General features: G+C 38.9%; 2 protein-coding genes and 1 pseudogene across 3 annotated transcripts; 2 read left to right on the top strand and 1 right to left on the bottom strand.

The window, feature by feature from the left end:
- The first annotated feature begins 10,529 nt into the window (after positions 1-10,529).
- On the top strand, positions 10,530-12,519 carry LOC121982975 (annotated as a pseudogene).
- Positions 12,520-13,217: 698 nt separating this feature from the next.
- Positions 13,218-14,177, bottom strand: LOC121979731. The gene is made up of 3 exons (XM_042531714.1): positions 13,938-14,177; positions 13,777-13,880; positions 13,218-13,620 (listed from the first exon to the last, which is right to left on the bottom strand). The coding sequence occupies exons 1-3, from the start codon at positions 14,175-14,177 to the stop codon at positions 13,218-13,220; spliced, it is 747 nt and encodes a 248-aa protein (XP_042387648.1).
- A 6,844-nt stretch (positions 14,178-21,021) lies between these two features.
- LOC121982974 (paired amphipathic helix protein Sin3-like 4) lies at positions 21,022-23,475 on the top strand. Of its 2 annotated transcripts, none has more exons than XM_042535972.1 (9): positions 21,022-21,178; positions 21,333-21,452; positions 21,553-21,696; positions 21,811-21,982; positions 22,080-22,178; positions 22,265-22,426; positions 22,537-22,691; positions 22,878-23,005; positions 23,096-23,475. In XM_042535972.1, the coding sequence occupies exons 1-9, from the start codon at positions 21,126-21,128 to the stop codon at positions 23,290-23,292; spliced, it is 1,230 nt and encodes a 409-aa protein (XP_042391906.1). In that variant the 5' UTR covers positions 21,022-21,125; the 3' UTR covers positions 23,293-23,475. The 2 variants fall into 2 exon arrangements, with proteins under 2 accessions (XP_042391906.1, XP_042391905.1); XM_042535971.1 differs by having other exon boundaries at positions 21,550-21,696.
- Positions 23,476-24,177: the final 702 nt, after the last annotated feature.

The following is a 24,177-nucleotide window of genomic DNA, read 5'->3' as shown; positions in this document are numbered from 1 at the left end:
CAATTTATGTCACTTTAAAATTACATCCAATTTCTTAGAATATGACACATTTTACTCTCTCCAAGAGTAACCGCTTATCCTTTTCATTTTCAAAGGTTAATAATAACCTTGAAAATGCTCTCCGAGTGTCAACTTCATCAAAGTTGGGTTAATTACCATTCTAATCGGAGTTGACACTCTCTATCCCATCTACGGGGTAGAGAAAATGTTCCTAGGAACTCAAAACCTATTGGTGCTCCTTGGATGCTCTAGGTATTCACTAGGGATAACCTCCCTAGATACCTTCCTAGTGACCTTGTTAGGCTTTTTAAAAGCCTTGGTTACTTTTTCTAGGTCAACCCTAGGAATTGCTTCCCTTGTGACCTTCTTAGTGACTTTCTTAGACTTCTTAGAAGTCTTAGTCACGTTTGTTGTTGCAAAAATACTTCTAGGGATAACTTCCCTAGTATCTTTGACTTGACCACTAGTCCTAGAATTAGTTCCATATTTATATGGAACCCTATGATAAGAAGGCACATCCTTTATGATTTTTGGTTTGTATCCCAAACTTCTATGACCCTTGGATGGCCTTTGTTGTCCTAAACCTAGGTTTTGACTCCTTGACCCTTGTGTATCATTTGTGATCTTTCTAAGAGTCCTTTCCAATTTATCAAGTCTTGATCTTAAGACTTGATTTTCTCTCCATAACTCCTCAACCTTAGACTTTTCATTTTCACTTTCAATTTTTTTTTCTTAGGTAAATGCCTAAAATCCTTAGAGTTATTTCCTAGTTGGTTATTTACCTTCCTAGCCTTAGGTTGAGTTGGCATGAAAAGCTACATAATTTTCCTTAATGCTATCATGCTTCCTATTTTTATGGTAAATAGCATTAAAATGATAAAAATTGGAATTAGCATGCTTTTTGCCATTTGTCAAAGGAATAGGTTCAATAAATGATACCTTTCGTTTTACCTTGGAGGCTCCCCCTTGACTCATGCTTCCTCCCTTAGGCTTGACCGCTTTTTTCCCCTTGGGACATTGACTCCGATAGTGTCCCCTTTTATTGCAAGAGAAGCACACAATGTGCTCCTTGCTCTTCTTTGTTCCGGGAGCGGTCTCTTTGGGTTTCTCCTTTCCCTTTGGTGCCACTTGGCCCTTCTTCTTGGCCAATTTAGGGCACTTGCTCTTGTAGTGCCCATGTTCCCTACACTCAAAACATATAATATGATTTTTATTTTTAACTGAAACATTTATACCTTCCTGTGTAGGGATGACATCTTCTCCTTTTGATCCGGAGGTAGAAGCTTCCTCTTGTTCTGATAATGGTGCTCCTCCAATAGGTTTGACTTGACTTGTGGAGGCGGAAACTTCTTCATCCTCTTCTTCTCTCGACCCGGATGTGAAAGCTTCTCCTTCTTCTTGATCCGGTGTCAAAGAAGATCGCTCCCCCTCAATCCTAGAGGTGGAGACTTCATCATCTTCATCTTGTACATGGAACAAAGAGTATGCTCCCTCTTTGCCCTTTTCATTGCATTCCTTTGAAGATAAAGCTTCTTGGACTTCTTCTTCGGAAGTTGAGCATCTCTCAACTTTGGAATTCTCCTCCTCTTGGTCTTGCTCCATTGAGTCACCCTCTTTGGATTTTTCTTGGATTGGTACAGTGGAGGGTTCTTCATGAAGCTTGGCTAACTTGCTCCACAACTCTTTGGCATCTTGAAATTCTCCAATTTGAGCCAATATATTGCTTGGCAACAAATTGACCAAAAGCTTGGTCACTTTATCATTTGCCTCCTTCCTTGAACTTGCTCTTGACTCCATTTTCTCTTCTTGAGGATCTTGCCCTTTGAACTTGTTGGAGCTTTAAAGCCTTCCATTAGAGTAAACCATTGCTCTATCTCCACCATTAAGAAATTTTTGATCCTTGATCTCCAAAGATCGAAGCTCATCATTGTAAATGGTGGAAGCACCCTCGTGTCGAATCCAAGTTCATCTCAGAATTCCATCTTGAAGTTGAGTTTCTTGAATTCTTTAACTTTGATGGATTTGCTTCAACTTCTTCACCCTCTAGCTTTGTTGCCCCTTCCGACGATGATTCCAGTGAAGAGCGGCCTCAATCTGATACCATTTGTTGGGACCGAAATATATAGCTAGAGAGGGGTGAATAGCTCGGCGCGCTCCTCGTGCTCTTCGTTGCTTGTTTCTTCAAAGATATGCAGCGGAAAACAAACAAGAAACAAAATACAACGCTAACAAGAGGATTTACTTGGTATCCACCTCAAGATGAGGTGACTAATCCAAGGATCCACACACACGAGTACTCTCCACTATGAAAACACTCCTTTACGGTAACTACCGAAGGCGGAGAAGCCTTTACAAACTCACACAACAAACAAGAAGAGAAGAAGAAGCAAATACAAGTAAATCTTACAAGATTGTGTACAATAAGCCCTAGCTAGCTTCTTCCTCTTGCTTGGGATGCCTCTTAACCTTGGAAACGCTGCTCCAAGAAGCTTCAAGAACTGGCGGTGAGCTCTGGAGAAAACCCTAGAAGATCGTTGTGCTCGTGGAGAAGAATCGAGGAAGAACTACTATGGGAAACGCTCGCCAACAGATATATCCTGTGCCAACGGTCAAATCCCAATCGATTGGGGAGGCTTTGGATCGATCGGCCGATCGATCCAGAGAACCTCTGTGCTCCTAGGAATTTCCTGGATCGATCGGCTGATCGATCCAGGGCTTATCGCGCAGAATCGCGACTCTCAATCGATCGCCCGATCGATTAGAGGCTCCCAATCAATCGGCTGATCGATTGGGAGACTTTCTATTCGCACAACACTTCTCCCCAATCGATCCACTGATCGATTGGGAGGAGGCTTGTCGCGAGGACTCACCCAATCGATCAGCCGATCGATTGGGCATGAGCCAATCGATCGGCTGATCGATCTAGCTCTTGTTTTTACCCAAAAACAAGTCCAAAGTCCCCTAGACCAACATCGGGTCAACCATGACCTGTTGGTACATCATGCCTAGCATCTGGTCACCCTTGACCTGCTAGAACTCTTTCACCAAGTGTCCGGTCAATCCCTTTGACCCACTTAGACTTTTCTCCTCGTGCCAAGTGTCCAGTCATCCTTGACCCACTTGGACTTATCTCCACCAGGTGTCCGATCAACCTTGATCCACCTGGTTTTCCCGTGCCAAGTATCCGGTCAATCCCTTTGACCTACTTGGGCTTCCTAACACCAGATGTCTGATCAAACTTGATCCATCTGGATTTTCTGTGCTTCACTCACTAGGACTTTCACCTAGCTTCACTCACTAGGATTTTCCTTCTGCCTAGCTTCACTCACTAGGACTTCTCATTTGCCTGGCTTCACTTGCCAGGACTTTCCTTTCTACCTATCTTCACTCACTAGGTCTTTCACCTGGCTTCACTCACCAGGATTTCCCATACTTCCTAGCTTCACTCACTAGGTCTTTCACCTGACTTCACTCACCAGGATTTCCCTTCTGTCTAGCTTCACTCACTAGGACTTTCCATAACTACCTGGCTTCACTCACCAGGACTTTCACCTGGCTTCACTCACTAGGATTTTCCAGTCAAGTATCCAGTCAACCTTGACCTACTTGACTCCCCTTCACAATCTCCCCACATGAACAAACGCACCTGCAATCTCCATAAGTTGTCTACATGTATTGTCAAACATCGAAATCCAGACATCAAGACTCGAGCTTGACCCAATTCAAGGTTAGTCAACTAGGTCAACCTTGACCTAGGGAATATTGCATCAACACATAAAACGTGCAGCAGAAGCAAAAATAGTAAACTACTTTATTACAACATACGCATCACATGTATATATGATACAATAGGCCAGACATAATCGCATAATAAAATTTTACGAAATTAAATTATACGTAATGAATCATGTGGAGTGGAAATGACATCAACCAACGATGTTATGAAGCTTTGCTTCTATTCATATCCACACCGAGCAATCGTCGAGATGACTTCAAAAAGCCATGAGTCTCAATTATGTCTTCAGTACTAGCTAACGAATAGGAGACAATATGAGAGAGTTTCAACTCAACTTTTTGTCTAGCGGCTAGGGCAACCCGACGTCACAAAAAGAGGAAGATGAGCAACGAAAAGGGTTGTTGTTTGGGCTACAAAGAAGATGTTGTCTGATCCGTTTCTTCACTATCCGGTGTTCGAAGTTGCTATCGATGAGGGATAAAGTACCCTAGGATGTCGAGGTTCCAATAGCAATGTTTGCTCACTGGAATAGAGTGTAGGGAGGCCAGAGAGGGGTTGGGTGCCGACAAACAGAATATGTTCGTCGACTGTTCTTGCTTGGGGCGGCGGCGGTTGCTGGAGGACTGTCCTCCGAGGTCCTTCTGGTTGGTGGGGAACTGCTGGCTAGAGGGTGGTGGTTAGCCAAGGCTTGTGGGCTATGGACCAAGGAGGGGAAGGCTCCTTAGTGGTCGTCATCACAAAGAGTAGAGGGGGAGAGATGATCAAAATCTAACTTTTAGGTTTTAATCCAAAGAGCATTATTTTTCTCTCCATTCTAATCATATTTATAGATCTCCTAACGGGTTTGATTAACGAATCTAAACTCGTTATCGCTAACTAACAATCCAAACTAATAGCCTTAAGTTTGGTTCAAAACCAAACCATGTTGGTTCAAAAACCAAACCACTTGGTTTAATTACCAAACCTCTTTTAATTAAAATCAAATCAATTTGATTTATAATTAAACTAAAGAAGGTCCAACTCGTCTTCAAAAGATGTGGCCCATCTGCACTTCCTTCGTGACAAATATCTTTCTATATTTATCCTTCATTTGGTTTAACTAAACTTAGTGTCTCATTTTAAGAAATTCAATTCTCAAACTTGTTTTGAGTCTTTTGGATAAATTCGCAGTACATATGCCCCAATAGGTTCTCGGTTATGTTGATTTGTAATTAACCATTAATTATAAATAGATCACGAGTGACACTTAGTAGTAAATCATGATTCTCAATTGATTGGAAAATTAATTATTGATCTCAAAACCCTTTAGCAGTTATAGTTTATCATGCCTTGTTCCTTTTACTTATCTTATACCTACTTGATTTAGGACATGATCTATGTGTCAGTCTCTATTAGGTTAACTACGTCACATCTAGCTCATCATGTGGAATCGCCACATCAGCGACCCCCTAGAGTCGGTCCCATGGATATGGACAGAGGTAAATGCAGGTACACAGCTGAAAGTGCATGGCCAGGACGCTAACCCTAGGTAATGACACCCCGAGGATCAAACCCTGGACCTCTCGGCCACGAAACCATGCGCCCCCAGCTGTGCTATGCCCTAGGGACCACAACTTGCTCAACTCATACTTCCTCGTCCCGTGGATTCAAATTACTCATATATGTCTCCAAGAGTATCATACTCTTGACATGTAATACTTTAGACAAAGATTTCGTGTAATAATCCTAACAACCGGTTGCAGGGTATACATCTCCTTTTGTAAGGAGCAATGAATCCTCTACAGGCTATTCAAACACCTTCGGACAGACCCGGCTTAAGGCATAGGTCTTAAAGGCCCATGCCTAGGGCCCAAATAAAATTGGGTCCCATTATTATTATTATTTTTTAAATGTATGAGTATTTTCATTAAATTTTTAATGGTTAAATGTTATGCAACCGCAAGTGCACGGTTTCGTCGTCAGTAATAAAAAGATATCGAATCCACAAGGACTGTTGATTAAGCATTAGTTAACTTCGCACGGTGAATTATCTAGATAAACGTAAGATTAGTTGGAAAATAGAGTAAGAGAAAGAGAAGAGATGGTGGATCTTGAGAGGAGTTGAGCTAAGAGGATGTGAGAGATGGTTTGAGGTGCAATTGTAGGATTTTCGTTTCCTTGCAATGCTAGGCGATGTTACATAGATTGCCTATCTCCTATCCTCTATATTCATGCTCTTGTAGGAAGTTAGATGCATTACTGACTCTCTCTTGCAGTGGATAAGCTGGCATGATCTCCTACTTCATGTCCTATGCTACTAAATGAAAGTGATTTCTATGAAGTTCGCCCCTCGGTCATACAACACAGAAACACACTAACACACAATAACATAGAAATAGTGATTATGCTCGATCCCCTACTTCCTTATGGAGATTTGCTTCTCCTTTCAAGGTGATACCATAGACATCCGATAGCGGGGTAGCATGTCACTAGCGCCCCTCAGTCATACGATTTAGGATATCCCCCCTACGGGATTAACAATTCTACACAACCATTTGATAAAACATGCAAAAGATATATATAAACTTCATGCATATATTTCATCAAACATGAACAAGGCATTAACACGTCATTGAATAGAAACATAGCAAATCCACATAGTTTTACATCTCCATCACATCACATATACTCCCTAATCCTAGAAAGGATATCTACTCCATTGTAAAGGAAGAACAACCCCAAAACATAAAGTAAAATATACTTACAACCCTAGATGTGAGAATAAAGGGAAGAAGAGATGTTTGCCGATGTTTCCGATATCTTGGGGATGTCTTCTTGCTCCGGAGATGGATGGATCGTCAAGGGATGGAGGTGAATGAAGCTCTAAGGTTTCCCCCTAAAGGGAGAACCCTTCTCCAAGGAGAGGGACGAAGTCCCAAATCCAAGATGTCTCAAAGAATGAGGTTCTTGATCCTTTTATAGCTCTTACAAACTGCCCAGAAAAACTAGGATTACAGGGGTCTGGTAAACCGGATTTTTTCACCCATTAAACCAGGTGTTCTCATGATTCACCCTGAACCAAAGTTTTAGCTCTTGAAACTATCTACAATCTGATATTTGTATCGAGCCCTGGCTCCAACCGAGCCGAAAGTTATGGCGGTTCAAAGTTTGGTCTGCAGTCTGGGCGGAAGTCCAGAGGAACCCGCGGTTTGGAGACACAGCCGTGCCATTTAGCATGGGTAGATAATGCTATCTCTATGTTGGATCTGAAGCAAAGTTGTAGATCTTGAAGTTAACTACGTTTTAGTATAAAGAACAGCTCAAAACTCCAACCGAATGTAAAGTTATGGGCATTTTACGGTCAGTCTGTAATCTACCCAGAATTCAGCACAACTCTATTTTGGCGTGGCACGACCCCGTTGCATGGTCGTGTGGATCCACACGACCTCACCGGACTTCCTCTCGGGTTGAGTCACACGACCGTGACCTTCTTCTTATTTTCCAAAGTTACACGGTCGTGTGAATTCACACGGTCGTGACCTTCTTCGCCTCTAGAAAGTTGGCACGGTCGTGCCATTTGGCACAACCGTGTGCTGCCTGGCCATAGGATATTGACACGACCGTGTGGCTCACACGACCGTGGCTTGATTTGCCTCTGGTGGGGGAGCACGACCGTATGAGTCACACGACCTTGGCTTGATTTTTTCCAAAGTTGTTCTCGTGTGCATTTTTGCTCCATTTTCTCTCCAATATGTATCCTGTCGATCAAAATATACAAAAAAAAAAAAATAGATCTTCGAACATAATATAATGGCAGTATGTCATTATACTGAAATAGGGTACAATAAACATAGATTATATTAATAAAATATAAATAGATGTATATCAAAATATGGATAAAAATATATATAATCTACGCACATCACTCAACATTATAATAATGCATCAAATATTACAACAAAGTTTCAACATGTTGCGCATGCATGTGACGTTTCAATTTTACAACAATGATGCTTCGATTTCCGCTCCTCAGTTACCCATTATATCTATCAATTAATTCCATATTAATTACATTCTTCTAATATTCTATCTACCGCTAGCATATAAGACCCAATTTAATTTTTTTCCATCCAATTTTATAATAAGATAACATCTTATTCTCTCTTTATGTCTTTTCTCCCTCATTGATTTGTCAATTATTCTCTCAAAAGACATCTTTCTTCTTCCTAATATTTTTTTTCCTAAAATGTTTTTTATTATTATGTGTAAATAATAAATTATAGATGTAATGAAGTTAAATATCGTTGGAAAAATAGATTATTAATAATTACATGAAATTTTTTCCTCCATTTTTTCTTTTTCAATGCAAGTAAAATATTAAATTGCTACCATCATAATTCACAAACCTGATTTAGGCACTTAAAAAATTATAAAATATAAATATAGTCATAGATTTTTAATATTTAAAGTGCACTTGGTTTATTATATACTTTTTAAGCGCATAAATCAGGTTTTTAAATGCATAAATAAAGTTTTTAAATGCATAACTCAGTTTTTTTTTCAAATCTAGCTTAATATTTATTTATTTTATTATTATATCATCAAATTAAAGTTACATGGCGTAAATTAAGTTTTATTATTCATTTAATTCTAAGTAATTTTATTTTATAAAATAGTAGGGATTTATTATTCTTTTTATTATTATTTTAATATAAATATATATGCTAAATAAATATGATTCTAATATACAAAACATATATGAAAAAAATAAAAATAGAGGAATGTATTCAATCTCATGATAGATTTATTATTAATAATCCAAATTAAAACTCAAAAATAATATAATTGACAATTTAAATAAAAATTAATTAAATTTTCACCAGAAGATAATATTTTAAGAAAAAAGAAATCTATCAAAAAATTTTTTAATAATTACAAATCTAATTCAGCAAATATTAATATTAACAAAAAAAAGATAATAATAATTCGAAAGAAGAAGACGCTTGATAGCCTTTGAAAATGAATTTTTAATAATATTGATGGAATTATTATATATATATATATATATATATATATATATATATATATATATAATGGAAAAATATAATTACAAATTTAATATATTTATTTGGTGAAAAAGTTCTAATTAGAGAAATTAATATTTTCTTTCTAAATGATGAAAATTCTAGATATTTTTCTATAATTCATTACATTAAAAAATTATCAAAAAGAATATGATAGAAAATAGTTAATGTATTCAAAAGAATTAGATAAAGTATTTTGTTTTTGTTGTAAATTATTTAGTAAAAAAATTATTAAAGGGTTAAAAAAAAATTCCCGCCTAAGGCCTCGTGGAACCCTGAGATGGCCCTATCTTCGGACACTTCAACTTATATCCAATCATCCCATACCTACACCTCCGTGGAGATGTATCGTCGGCTAAGATGTCAAAGTAAGTTTTCATGACCAAGGTGACTTGAATATTTCAAGTTAAAGAAAACTCACATTTAAGCTGCAATGAGATCTTCATTGACATATCTATATGTACAACCCATATGAAATCTCATGATAGATCACTTCCGATGAACTAATTATCCTTAATTAACATCCATGTTTAATTCTCGACATCACAATATCTCCAGCCAATGAGGAGTAACTTCTTGGTTAAACTAAGGAGTATAACACATATTAATCTCTTAGAATATATGATGTCCAAACTTATCAATTTATCGATTACGAAATATTTCATTATATTTATAACTACACATATAGAGATGCTCACTAGTTGTGATCCAATCACAAGTTCTCATGCTATGAATTATATTACGAACATTCAGTAAATGAGTTTAAGATCCAATCATATACATAAAATATATATATTCAAATAGTGAATATTTATTTATCCAATAAATAATACGTTCCATAAGACGATTGTCTTAGGACATCTCTCAAATATAATATTTTGGCTAAAACTCAATGATGGACCTCGAAGTATAAAAATTCTAAAACTAGGCATGGAGAGGAAGAGATGCGTATAAGAAAGGTAGTGTTGTTGTGCAAAAGTGGTTATCAGGCTCCAAGTTGAAGATGTCTATACTGATTTTTTTATAAACAGATGGTCGACATATTAAAAAGGTGATGAGTCTGTGGCTTTAGGGCATGGTAACACTTGGTGTTAATCTAGGAACCTAAAGCACTTGGATTGAGTTCAATTAGATATGACTAGGACCATTAACAAATTTTGGTTGAAAACTTATTGATGGACCTGAAAGTACAACAAGAGGAATAGGAGAGTGTAGGGAAATAATATTGTTGTGCAAGAGTGGCTATCATGATTTAAAATAAGGATATGATTTTGTATCAATTGGCACAAAGACTAATTTTTGAAAATAGGTGATGTATGACTTAGAAGGTCATGAGGTTGTGGATTTAGGGCAGGGTGACATTCAGTGTCTAAGTCAGGAATCTAATGCACTTGAGTGTTGAAAATGTAGTGTTGCTATGAAAGAGTACTGGCTGAGGCTCTAGCATAAAGATATAACTTTATACCAATTGGCATAAGTAAGCCTATGCTTTTGAAAGATAAGACTACTACAGAACAGTGATATTGTCGGATTGGAGAGATCAACATGGTGTTGAATTGGAGAATCAATACCATCGTGGTAAGGTTGGCAAGCATGAAGGTCTAGATGATCTTTGGATGACTCGAATAGTCTAGGGCCAAGATGCTTGAAGTTAGGTTGATATTAGAATGAGGTGCCCGCCTTTTCGGAAAATTCATAAAGCCAGGTGCGACATTTAGTAAAATACCGTAATTACAGCTGTTGTAGAAACTAGAAAGCAAAGTACGACACGTAAAATAACTTCCTTCTTTTTTGGCGTCAGAAGAGATTTCAGCGTTCTCCAATCCTTCCGCATTTCTCTTCACTTCGTTGATCTCCCTTAGGAATTAGATCGATGTCGATCTCTCAAAACTCACACGCTCCCGAAAGGTACGATCGCTGCCGATCCCCTTCGTCTAATTCTTTGATCGTTCTGATAGTTTTGTGTTGGCGCGTAAGATTCGACTTTCGTGCTTAAAGTTTAGCGATTATTTTGATATAGAGATCGATCCGAACGAGTCGTCACTTATTTTGCTTCGAACTGTTGGAGGAAAAAAATACCAAAAATCTAAATTTTGATTCTGCTGCACGATTAAATCGACAGCCAGGTGTTCATTGATTTTTCTGTGATTTTCTTCTTTCGAGTTCATGAACAAGTTGTGATTTTGGAGGAAATACGAAGGCTAGCAACAAAGAGATCGTGCATGCATCAAAGATCTTGGAGGTTACTCAAGGACGTAAACATGGATATATAAAGGCAATTATGGCCAATTGCTAGTCCTTTGATGCCATTTCCTCCATTTTAGCTGTTTAGGAAACTCGTATTTGGGCGTCAAATTGTATGCTTGCTGGAAGACTACATTTGTTTTGTTACTAATCAATGTATCTCAATTCTCCTACTGCGAATCTGTCTGAGTACTTATCAGTAATTCTCTAATTCTGAGTAGCACTAATTTACTTTTTATCTCTTGCATCAGCTCTCTGGCTAGGCTTGCTCCGGTTGAAGCGGTTTTATTCGATGTCGATGGAACTCTGTGTGATTCTGACCCCCTTCATTATTTTGCTTTTAGAGAGATGCTTTTAAAGGCATGATTCGTATCAGCTTTCAGTTTATAGTCACAAAACTTATTGAAATTGATCTTCTGACCCCTAAAAAAAAATACTTGTGCAGATTGGTTATAACAATGGAATCCCCATAGATGATGAATTTTTCATAAAAAATATTTCCGGAAGGCACAATGATGACATTGCTAGTATCTTATTTCCAGGCTGGGATTTTGAAAAAACTACTAAATTTGTGGATGACAAGGAAGCTATGTTTTGAAGGTCTATCCGAACTTTCATTTCTTAGTAGTTTGTTCGTCTTTCCTGATAGAGATTGCAATGTTATCGAACAGGATTGCGACCGAACAGTTAAAGCCAATAGACGGCATCCACAAGCTATGCAATTGGATTAAGGATCATGGCCTGAAGCGTGCAGCTGTATCCAATGCGCCGAGGGCAAATGCAGAGCTTATGATCTCGATGCTCGGTCTTTCAGACTTTTTCCAGGTTGTCATAGTTGGAAGTGAATGCGAGAGAGCCAAACCTTTCCCTGGTCCTTACCTGAAGGCCCTCAAGGAGCTCAATGCATCGGCTGGACACGCATTTATCTTCGAGGTGCTTCATCTTTTTATAGCATCCTTGTGGTGGACATTCTTACTTTCTCTACTTTGTAAACTTATTATTCTTTCTCATTGTTTCTGAAGGACTCAGCATCAGGAATAAAAGCCGGAGTGGCTGCGGGAATGCCCGTTATCGGCTTAACGACGAGAAATCCAGAGAAATCTCTGAAGGAAGCAGGAGCTACCTTCCTCATTAAGGACTATGAAGATCCAAAGCTTTGGAAGGCATTGGAAGAGTTGGAAAAGATGGAGCAATCCTGAGATGCCAATTTTAGTGTTTCCAAATCATTCAAAGAAAAAAAGAGAGTAGGACATCGAACACTCGATCTTTTCATTGTTGTTACCTGCAGAATAGAAGATCAAGAACTCTGCAAAAACATTTTTTGAACCAATAAGATATGTTGGTGAAATCTAGATATCGGATGGCTGATTCACCGAATGGTCATTTTATATTGTCTACATTTATTACTCATGAATCGATTTGTTATGTACTTTTTAATATTGAGCTACAGTGTTTGCCTGTATATGATTAAAGAGCTACTCGACCAATTTTATCATTTATTGTTAAAAGAATTCTTAAACAAGGGTTATTCATCAATTAAGCCCTGAATACTCCTTTCATTAATATATAAACATTGTTAAACCTTAACTTATTACAATTAGATTTTATTATGAGACTCTTGAAGGATATAACCGGTTCAAAAAGGTGAAGGCAGTTGGTTAAGAATGTGGCTCAGTAGTTAACCTTGGAAGACTCCGCTTAGCTCTATAAAATTAAAAACGTCAGAGCCAAGCGAGCAAAGGGGTCCTCGGCATTGACTGTTCGACGCTCAAGTCAGACATCGGAATAGTAGAAAAGACGACAAAGAACTGTAGCAATAATAGGAGCTCAAACACAAACAATGCATACCCTTAGACCATCCACAGTGGTTAAACCCCACTATGAGCTCCTTCGTTACCACGTCTGCGCCACATCAAAAGTTAAAAACCTCACACCTCTTTCCACTATCAAAAAACCTCTCAACAACTCGTTCATGGGTCCTACACTTTTCATTATATATAATTCTCATTTCTCCTTCATATTTTACATTATACACCATTAAATTTTTATAAAATTTAAATTTACCACTTGCTAAGTTGAAATAACATTAATAATTAAAAAAAACATAAATATTACAGTGCATCAAATGAAAAGACATACATTATAATAATATATAAAAATAAACGTAAACTCATCTACACCAGGCCATGTCTTTGTTTAATTTTTTCTACCATTTTCTCACGTAAATAAAGTTGTCCTGGTGTCATCTCACTGGTATCCTTCATAAGAATTTCATAATCCTTATGAAAGATTTCGGCTTCCCGCAGAGCCATTTTTTGCATTTGATATTCTTTAATATCTTGGCATTCTTTGTCGATGTTATGTTCCATTGTGTCGCCCTCTCTGGCTTTAGATTTGCCCTTCCTCTTCGCTGCCTTTTGCCCTATCGGACGAATGCGGACTTCAGAGTCATCTAAATCAACAATTGTATCTGGATTTGATGTTGAAGTGTTTCCTCCTGACTCGGATGTCCTTGCCTTCTTGTTAGAGTAATAAGCAACTGATTGTGGAGTATATTTCTCGTAGTCTTTGAGAACCCTCCACACATGCATATACTTAAAATCCTTGTTATTGTTGTTGGCTTTCCACATATTCAGTGCATTCTCCAACACATTCTCGTCACTCCAACCGCTTTGCCAATGAGTATAAAAATTATTATAAGTTGCAGAAAATTCATTTACCATAGGTGCAAACCTGTAATAATGTGATTTCAGACGCTGATAACTTCTCGTCATAGATCCAGTGGGGCGATGTTTGTTGTAGTAATCAGCAATACATTTCCAAAAAGCTTGATCCTTCTGGTCATTACCAATGATTGCATCAGTACTTATAGTTGTCTATGACTTCGCAAGGACCACATCTTCATCGGGAGACCAAAATCTTCTTTTCGATTCATTTTCCTCCAGCTCAACTTCACGCTCTTCTTGTGATGAGTGCGGTGGCACCTGAGTTGCTGGAACAGATGATGGCGTTAGAGATTCTTTGTCGCTGATAGATGGATCAATAGTCGCCCTTCTAGATTCATTCGAAAGTATGACAGGTGGTTGATTAGGAGAAACCCCGTAAGGATAAGGCATCCCAAGTTGGCTACCCATTGCTGACCAGTCTTGGAATGGATACATACCAAATGGAGCTGAGGCGGTGTTACTTGGATTCCACGGCTGCAAAAAATTTTGAGAACTTTGGGAATTTGGAAAATTTGGAGAATATTGTAGAACATATGAAATATTTTGAAAATTAGGAGGATATTGTGATTGAGAGAAAAAAAAATGAGGATATTGGATATTTGGAGGAATGCGAGTATTTTGAGAAGATGTATTTCCTTCCGTATTTGAAGAATTCAAAAGATTCGTAAAGGAAGTATTGAGATTTTCATCCATCTCGAATACAAATAGGGAATGAAAGGAAGAATTGAGTTGAGAGCAAAGATAGCAATGGAATGAATGAAATAGATCTCATATTTATAGATTTTTTATATATTAAAAAATTAAATTATAACCGTTGCTCAACGGCTGTTCTCACTGAAATGAGAAGCAAGTTTTAATTACCAGGCTTTTTGATTTTTTTTAATTATTAAAAAAATAAAAAAAAAATGAAAAGACGAAGAAGCGGCTCCTCAGTGGCGGAGCCGCTTCTTCGTTTTAATCAAAAAACCTCCCTCCACTATGGGAGGGAGGTTTTTCGCCAAGTCCACGTCATAGTGGGAGCTCAGAAAGAGCTCCCACTGTGGATGCTCTTACTGGTGTATGAACCCCCCTATAGTGCTCCACTAATAGACGTGCACATTTCTCAAAGAGCGTGCACGTTTTTCCAACCGTTCTATAAAAAGACATGTGAGAAAAGTGTCTCTGACACTATTCTTTAACAGGCCGTGCAAATTTCTAGCATGACAGTAGAAGCTTCCGTCGCACTATTTGCTTGTTGATCATGCTTCTGTTAGCAGCACTAACTCCCAGAAGGATATGATGAGCTACGCGAGGGATCCTACTATTTGGACGAGCGGGAGAACCACTCGGCCAGTATTCCTAGTCCGATCGCTCAAGGTTGTTCTTTTCTATGGTCGTTCGGCTCAGTAGGTCGTTCCTTATCCAGTCGGACAGGCCATCCGATTAGACTAGCCTTTATTTGGTCATAGTTGTGAGCATCTGATGCCCTCTCTATAGTCGTCTTAGCTGGACGAGCAATCTGCTCCGATGAGCCTCCGAATCGATCGAACCCTTCAGACTCACTTGGCCCATTACCATCCACTTGACCAACTTTAATGAGCCGATGATTTTCTTGTTGGGGATCAGTGGTCGGCTTGAAGGGGGGTTGGATAGACGACACCCCCAAATACTCGCTTCTTTCTACAACGTTAGTGCGCAAGCGGAAATGCAAACAAAGCAAGTAGAAAGCTAAATACTAAAGGAAAGAATGCAAACCAAGCTACACGATCATTTACGTGGTTCGGAGGTAAGGCTCTTACTCCACGGCTGTCCGTAAGGTGGACGATCCCTATCCGTCGGTGGATTACTCCCCGGAAGACCTCCGGCTAGCTCACTTAGCTCCTTGTGGGTGGAGAAACCTCACCACAACTCTTACCAAGGACTCTTGAGAAGCTAGGGCACTAGTAGACTACTAATAAGGGTTAACCACCTCTATTTCGTCAACATCAATCAAGCTTCCAAGGCTTGGTTATATAGGACATGGGTTGGAAAACCCCGCCTACCAGTCGACTACTAAAACATGCAGTCGACTGCCCTCTGTGGAAATTCGACCGTTACATCCCAACGGCTCGATTCCACACTAACCGAGCGAACAGAGACATTCTGTTCGCTGCCAGTCGACTACCCCAGTCGACTGCACCAGTCGACTGCTAAAACATGCAGTCGACTGCTACAGTACTGCTACAGTAAAACCCTAAAACTAGGATTTTACTCCGAGTACAATCTCTCATGCACTCGTACCCTCACCCTTATGACTCATTTGACGCTTCATTTGCAGCTTTGACCTCTTGCCTTCAAGCCTACTTCCTTTGGCTCTCGTCCCTCGGATGCATTCAAGCCCGCGGCTCGTCCCCAATGCTATCCTTCGTGTATGCCTCGAAGTCGCTTCCCTCGACCCTTGTCCTCGCTGCCTTGTCCACGGTCCCTCGGATGCTCCATCCTTCACCGGACCTGAAGTCATCAACCTAAGTCACATGTGTATCCTGCAAACCTGCACAACTCAAATACACATATCAAATACAAGGGTGAACCTAACTTAAACCTTTTGCCCAAACACCAAAACACATAGTCCCACGGACCATCGGGATTGCTCCAACAATCTCTCCCTTTTTGGTGTTTGGCAATACGTTTAAGTTAGGGAAAACATATAGAAAATAAACATGCTAAAACAAATGGACTTACGTTGCCAAGGCTACACACTTGGACTTACACTGCCGAATGGACTTACGTTGCCAAGGCTACACACTTGGCAACTGCCGTAACAATGCATCATGCATTTGAACCTATCCCAAGGCTCCTCCTACACCTACGCTCCCCATGAGCTAATATTTTTACAACGGGCTTTTTAAGAACCTATCCCAAGTCTTCCCCTACACAAAGGTACTTTCAGGTTTTCCCAACTAAACCTTACTTCTCCCCCTTTGCCTAACATCCAAAAAGTTCTCCAACAATATCCCAATTATTGAAAACTTGTCATCCAAATGACCCTAAACTCATGTATGTATCCCCCATGGATCCCATATATCTATATGAGCTGACCCAGTTAAAATCCAGTGCTGAAAACACTTTCAGACTGGTATCAGTCGACTGCAAGAAGTACCAGTTGACTGCCCCCATGAAAACGAGCTTACAGAGACATTCTGTGCTCGTGAACAGTGTTACCAGTCGACTGGTACACTATTCATGAAAAAATCAACCTTTTCTGGCCAACTTCAGAAATACGCCAGAAATTCCACAGACCTCCAAAAATCTCCAAATTTTGTGGAGAGGTCTATTATATCAATATCTACTTGGGAAAAATATATATAAAAATATATCTATCACCAATCGCAAGATTGACACAAAACACAAAACTAGCTAAAAAGTTCAATTGAACCTTGACCTAAAGTCCTAATTTTGGCTTCCTCTTGATGTATTTGCCCATACTAACCCACAATGCATCCCTAGCATTGGTTTATATGACATCTATACATCCAAAACCAATTATCATGCTATGTGACCCCAATGTCATATTTTCAAGCATGAAACACAACCCATGTGTGTCAATTCCCTAGGTTTGAGACTCAAGTCCGTCTCCAAACCACTTGGCACATTCTATGACCTAACCTAGACTTCCAAGTAAAATCCACTTGAGATCCATTGGCCATGGGTCCCAAATTTACTCTTTGAGCTCCCCCTAGAGCTCTTAGCCTTAGCAACCTCCCTAGGTGACTCATCCACAATGGCTAGGCCATTCCGGTGCACCTCCGGTGACACTTGGCCTACAAATCTAACTTTCTTAACTTTGCACACTTTGTCCTTGGTTAATTTCTCCTTACCATTAAATGACTTTCCCTTGCCATTTATTGGCTTCTCCTTGCTATAGTCATATGCAACCCTAGCATAAGACTTTCCCTTAGCTTTGGAGGACTCTCTCTTGCCATGATCATTTGCCACCCTAGCACATGATCTCTCATTAGCCTTAGAGGGATTAGATCGGTATCCCAAGCCCGATCTATCATGGTTGGGTCTTTGGCTACCCAACACCATATTTAATTCCTTAGATCCAACATTGAATCTCTTAAGGAATTGTTCTAACTTATCAAGCTTTCCCCTTAAGGCTTGATTTTCCTTCTCTAGGTTCCTAACCCTAGAGTTAATTTGTTCAAATTGGACATTCCTAGACCTACCCTTTCTAAGCATATGTCTTCCCTTCTTGGGATTAATGTCTTGGGTCTCCTTAGGTCTACCATTTCTAGATTTTTCATGAATGGGTCTCCTAGGGTTTTGATCTACAATTACCCTACTCCTATCATGATATTTGAAACCAAAATTTTGCATGGGCATATAATGATTAACATTATTTTTCCTAACATGCATGGGAACATAAGAATTTGAATTTGAATTATACTTCAAATTAGGGTATACCTCCCTTCCCTTGAAGCTCCCCCTTGACTTGAGCTTTTCTTCTTCTTCTCTTTCTCCCATTTCTTTAATTGCGCAAGCTTCTTGATCTCCCTCTTCTTGGGGCATTTTGTGTGGTAATGTCCCTTCTCCCCACACGTGAAGCATATGATACGCATCCTTTTTCCTTGGGTTTTTTTATTCCTACAACCCTTGTTAGTGTTTAAATTAACTTGAACGGGTTTAGGATTTACCTTCTTCTTACCCAATGGACATCTACTCTTGTAGTGTCTTTTTTCATTGCAACCGAAGCAAATTATGTTGTTCTTTGACTTCACTTCGATGGAGGTGCTTGCTATGTTGACTTCCAAGACTTTTTCTTCTTCAATTCTTGAGGATGTAGATGATGCCTCATCTTCCTTCTCCTCCTCAGATGTTGAGGGTGACTCAACTTCCGTTTGGTCCACCTCCTCTTCTTGAGCTACTAAGCCCATCCCCTTGGGCTCCACATCCGATTGGTCCTTCTTCTCCTCTTGGACCACTTCATCACTTTCTTCGGATTTTTCTTCTTCTTCTTGTGTAGGCAAAAATTCCTCCCATGGTAATTTCTTCACTTTGCTCCACAATTCATGGGCGTTCTCATATTTACCTACACCACTTATCGAATTAGGAGGCAATAAATCAATTAAAATTACTATTATCTTTGAGTTTGCCTCCGATCGTGAGGTTTGCTCCTCCGTTCAATGTCGTGTTTGGAGCTTCTTTCCTTTCTTGTCCTTGGGGACTTTGAATGGCTCCTTTACCACCATCATGGTGTCCCAATCCGTGTTGAAGAAGATCTCCATCTTCATCATCCAATAGGTGATGTCCCTAAGGCTTCCTCCTTCAAACTTTGGAGGTTCAATCAAGCCGGTCATCTTTTGCCTCCTTGGCGGTTAGTCCAATAGAGAGCGTCCTCGCTCTAATACCACTTGTTGGGGATCGGTGGTCGGCTTGAAGGGGGGTTGGATAGACGACACCCCCAAATACTCGCTTCTTTCTACAACGTTAGTGCGCAAGCGGAAATGCAAACAAAGCAAGTAGAAAGCTAAATACTAAAGGAAAGAATGCAAACCAAGCTACACGATCATTTACGTGGTTCAGAGATAAGGCTCCTACTCCACGGCTATCCGTAAGGTGAACGATCCCTATCCGTCGGTGGATTACTCCCCAGAAGACCTCCGGCTAGCTCACTTAGCTCCTTGTGGGTGGAGAAACCTCACCACAACTCTTACCAAGGACTCTTGAGAAGCTAGGGCACTGGTAGACTACTAATAGGGGTTAACCACCTCTATTTCGTCAACCTCAATCAAGCTTCCAAGGCTTGGTTATATAGGACACGGGTTGGAAAACCCCCGCCTACCAGTCGACTACTAAAACATGCAGTCGACTGCCCTCTGTGGAAATTCGACCGTTACATCCCAACGGCTCGATTCCACACTAACCGAGCGAACAGAGACATTCTGTTCGCTGCCAGTCAACTACCCCAGTCGACTGCACCAGTCGACTGCTAAAACATGCAGTCGACTGCTACAGTAAAACCCTAAAACTAGGATTTTACTCCGAGTACAATCTCTCATGCACTCGTACCTTCACCCTTATGACTCATTTGACGCTTCATTTGCAGCTTTGACCTCTTGCCTTCAAGCCTACTTCCTTTGGCTCTCGTCCCTCGGATGCATTCAAGCCCGCGGCTCGTCCCCAATGTCATCCTTCGCGTATGCCTCGAAGTCGCTTCCCTCGACCCTTGTCCTCGCTGCCTTGTCCACGGTCCCTCGGATGCTCCATCCTTCACCGGACCCAAAATCATCAACCTAAGTCACATGTGTATCCTGTAAACCTGCACAACTCAAATACATATATCAAATACAAAGGTGAACCTAACTTAAACTTTTTGTCCAAACACTAAAATACATAGTCCCACATATCATCAGGATTGCTCTAATATTTCTATCTTTGATCGTCTTAATTTTAACCTATATGTCAACTGTTATTTCGCCTTTTAACTTATTCAGTGAGCTCCTTTACGCCTCATCAAATTTCTAATTGATCATTAAACTAACAATGGGACTGTAATCCACCACACAAAATTTATAGAATTTAATTGGGGATATTAGATTTTAGCGAAGGAATAATCTAGTTCTTTTATACTTAGCATCAATGTTACCAAACAAATAAATTAATTATTATATTCCTGTTAAAATCAAATTTAATATTTTTTAAAAAATATTTAAAAGCCGCATATAATTTTAGAAAAATAATCTTTTAACATGACTGAGACATGGGAAAAGTCATCCAGACTCCCGAGATAAATCAAAGATAGCCCAAAGACCTTATATAATAATACTTTATACTTTAACCCCCAACGTCCTAGGGAGATCAGTAAAATAGTTTCCGATTATGATACAATGATGAAATATTCAGATTGATTGTTATTGAAATATTTACGATTCAAACTTCAATTATAATAAATTTATAGAATTTTTTTTTTAAATGGAATATACAATTAAATGATACTGGGTTCCTAGGCTGTCCACTATGAGTACTTCTCGATTTATCCTGATGGCTAGTGGAAAACTTTCGTGGAGTTGGACCGGTCACCCCAGATTCGACATTACCCAACCTGATTTTTTAAATTAGAAAAATAATCTTTTAAGAACAATATATTAAAGTTAATTACTAATTATCCAAAGGGCCATGGACCGTTGATCCGTTCCCGACGCGTGCACGAATCTCGATGTCCAACTCATTTCTTCCCTCCGTGAGACTCGATATAAATAAAACCCTCGTGTTCTCCTGGACTAACGAGCTCTTCCGATTCCGATTTTCCGTTGGAGGTCCGGCAAGAAGCGATCGAGTTTTTTAGCAAGGAAAGAACCTTAATTTTATGCTCTTGATCTCGAGCTCTGCAGAGGGATGATGAGGAGCATGGATAAGCGGCTGAAGGGCGAGTCTCTTCGAAACGATCGGTGAGTATAAAGTTTCCTCTCTTTTCCATCTTCGCCGTTTTTTTCTCTCTCTCTCGTTTTGTTGTATTAGATTAGGTTTTGATACATATGTGTTGGTTTACCTTGTTCTATGTTCTTGTTCTCAATTTCGTGCTTGTGACGATTTGTGTTGAAGAACCACGCGATTGGAGGGAGAGAATCCTCGGTTGGGTGAAACGCAAGGCATAATGGCTGATATGGACGCCATTGGGAGCAAGAGGAAGCGATCTGAAGAGGAATCTCCTGTGAAGCAACAGTAAGTTGATACTTCCCCTCTTTTTGTCATCTTCGTCTCTTCCTTTTTCCTCCTGCTTAGGTATTGGCTGTTAATCTTTTTGGGGGCGTTTGTGAAGCAGAACCGAGCTTAACTGTATCTGGGATGCAGAATTAAAGTCAGATTTCGCAGATCTCGTTTGGTACGCGATGATTCTGCAACGCAATTTGAATGTTGACAAGTACAAGGAATTCCTCCAGATTATGAACGGAGTACGCCAAAGAAGGTTAGTTCTCATGAATTGACATCATCATTGTGAATAGTTTGATCTTAGTTTTCCCTTGCACATAGTTTGATATTAATTTTCCATCGACGCTCTTACCTTTGCTGTTAATCGCAGGATATCTCGAGTTGTGGCTGTAAAGAAGGTGAAAGAGTTGCTCCGTGAACATCCTAGATTACTTTTGGGCTTCAGTGACTTCCTAACCAAGGGATTGGATGAAACTGATCTTTCCATCACTATGAAAGGACCAGACTACGAGGATTGTTCATCTTTCTTTCTCAAAATAAAGGTGATGATCTTTTTATGTATACATATTGTTGCATTTAACTATCTGCTCACTTCTGGTTTCTGAAGCATGCTTTCTCACATTTATTTCCTTCATGCAGAGTCGTTTCTCTCGTAAAGATAAAAAGTGGAAGTCATTTAAGAAAATTATGAGCTTATATATTAATAAAAAATGGTCCATTGATGGAGTAATCCAGGAGGTGCTTGCCTTCAGCTTAAATCATGTTGGTGATTGTAAAGCTAAAAGTTTATTTCAAGATTTGTCTCAAATAATTTCATTTTGCAGGTGATAATGCTTTTTCAGGGCCATGATGACTTGGTCGAACAATTCATTTCTTTCATACCTAGTTGGTTCGAAAAAGTAGCTGCTAAAGATTGGCCTCTTTCTGAATATGCTGGCCTTTATGGGATCAGAGATATAGAAAGTCCTAGTTATTATTGTCTTCTGGTGAGTTATGTTTCAAAATTTCAGATTATTAACTCCAATTTTTTTTTTTTCTTTTGAATTTTGTCCGTAACATATCATGTTTGCTTCTTAACATCATGTGTCCTTAACAGCACTCAATTCCTCGGTCAAGTCAAGCGGCTAGTCTTGAAGAATCTGTAATAAATCATCGGCTGATCTGTGTAGCACCTGGAAATGCTTCCGAAACTTTTGAGTTGAGAAGAAAAAGCATATATGAAGAATGCCTATTGAGATGCGAGGATGATAGGTATACTCATCAATTCATTTCATAGTAGTAACAGTTGTTACGTGATGACAATTCAGTTCCATTTAAATAGTCAAGATCACTAAAAAATATTTTAAATGTTTTGAGTTGTTCATGCCTCTGTGCATTGTATCATCTGCTTGATATCTCTTTTCATTTTTCACTGACATCTATTTTTAATGATTCGAGATACGAGCTGGATATGCTTTTGAGAAAGCTCGCTTCAACTGCAAAGAAAGTCGATAGTTTACTGGAGAAGTTCCCCACTGACAAAATTGGCCCAGGAACTGCATCTGTTGTTGAATCTCACTTCACTGGTTAGTTCTCCATCAAGTTAAACACTGAACCCATTTGTACATCACATTTAATTTTCGACAGGGTTTAATTTTTGTCATTTCATGCCACAGCTGAAGATTTGAGATGTATACAACAGCTTTACAGCGACTTTGGATCAGAAGTCATTTGTCTTCTACGTACAAATGGAAGCATCATATTGCCTATTATACGAAATCGTTTACAACAAAAGCTAGAGGAAGGGTCAAGAAAGCGAGTGGACTTGGAAAAAGTTTGGGCTAAAGTTGTTGGCGAGTATCATCTGAAATAGACAAGTTGATGGAAGCTATTAGAGGAAACAGAAAGACAACTCAAGGGTGGGAAGGAAGTTTCAACTATATCAGATTTCGGTCTCATCGGCCTGAGTTATCTTCCTTTTTTATGATCTTGTGATAAGATCACACATTATGGACATGGTCTAATTTATTCACCTTCTTTTGGGGGTTTACGTGAAGATTCTACTGACCTTACCTACGCTACATCGTCAAACAGATTTAACTCTCGAGCAATCAATCATTAAGGTTTTAAGGTAAATTTTACTTTCAGACCGGATCAATATAGTTTTGATATTGTATCGTGTAGTGATGATACAATTTTAATTTTTTTATTTATATATAGTAATTATTGAATAAATATATTTATGGTATATAATTAAAAAATAAATTTTATATTAATTTTATATAAATTCTCAATTATTGAACAACTTAATATTGTTAGAAAAAATAATTAAATACATTTTTTTAAAGAAAAATTGATCTATAGATAACTTGAATTAAAAGTGATATATTATAATATGTTATCGAACTAATATCAAAATGGAACGATATGAATTAGATGGAAGCATTGATTCTTGCAATATTCTACTTAGATCAATTTCATAGTTCGCCAACGCCAGATTAAATGATTATCCCATGATATGCAATATTAATATTGATTTCTTCACATGTCCATCAGTGTATCTCAATTCACCATTAGAAGTTAGATTTGAACTAACACTAATGAAATCGGAATGGGTACATGCACAGGATAATGATAAACATATGCCCCCAAGTTCTGGTATAATGGATCATCATATGATGTATCAGAGTCATAATAAGAAGGTTGAGAGTATGATAAAGTTCGATTAGAATCAATTTCAGCTAAACTCTCCTGTATA

This window comes from Zingiber officinale, chromosome 5A (genome assembly GCF_018446385.1).
Source record: "Zingiber officinale cultivar Zhangliang chromosome 5A, Zo_v1.1, whole genome shotgun sequence".
Classification (NCBI taxonomy): domain Eukaryota; kingdom Viridiplantae; phylum Streptophyta; class Magnoliopsida; order Zingiberales; family Zingiberaceae; genus Zingiber; species Zingiber officinale.
The sequence above is the reverse complement of the archived record's forward strand: the minus strand, read 5'-3'. Positions and strand labels throughout refer to the sequence as shown.

Bases quoted from the DNA above. Each gene is read 5' to 3' on its own strand.
- LOC121979731 (XM_042531714.1), bottom strand. From the start codon at position 14,177: ATGGGTAGCCAACTTGGGATGCCTTATCCTTACGGGGTTTCTCCTAAT. The intron at 13,881-13,937 runs GTCCTTGCGAAG...GGTAATGACCAG, and splicing joins GGTCTCCCGATGAAGATGTG to AAGGATCAAGCTTTTTGGAA. The intron at 13,621-13,776 runs GTTTGCACCTAT...GCATGTGTGGAG, and splicing joins CTGAAATCACATTATTACAG to GGTTCTCAAAGACTACGAGA.
- LOC121982974 (XM_042535971.1), top strand. From the start codon at position 21,126: ATGATGAGGAGCATGGATAAGCGGCTGAAGGGCGAGTCTCTTCGAAAC. The intron at 21,983-22,079 runs GTGATGATCTTT...TCCTTCATGCAG, and splicing joins CTTTCTTTCTCAAAATAAAG to AGTCGTTTCTCTCGTAAAGA. The intron at 22,692-22,877 runs GTATACTCATCA...TAATGATTCGAG, and splicing joins TTGAGATGCGAGGATGATAG to ATACGAGCTGGATATGCTTT.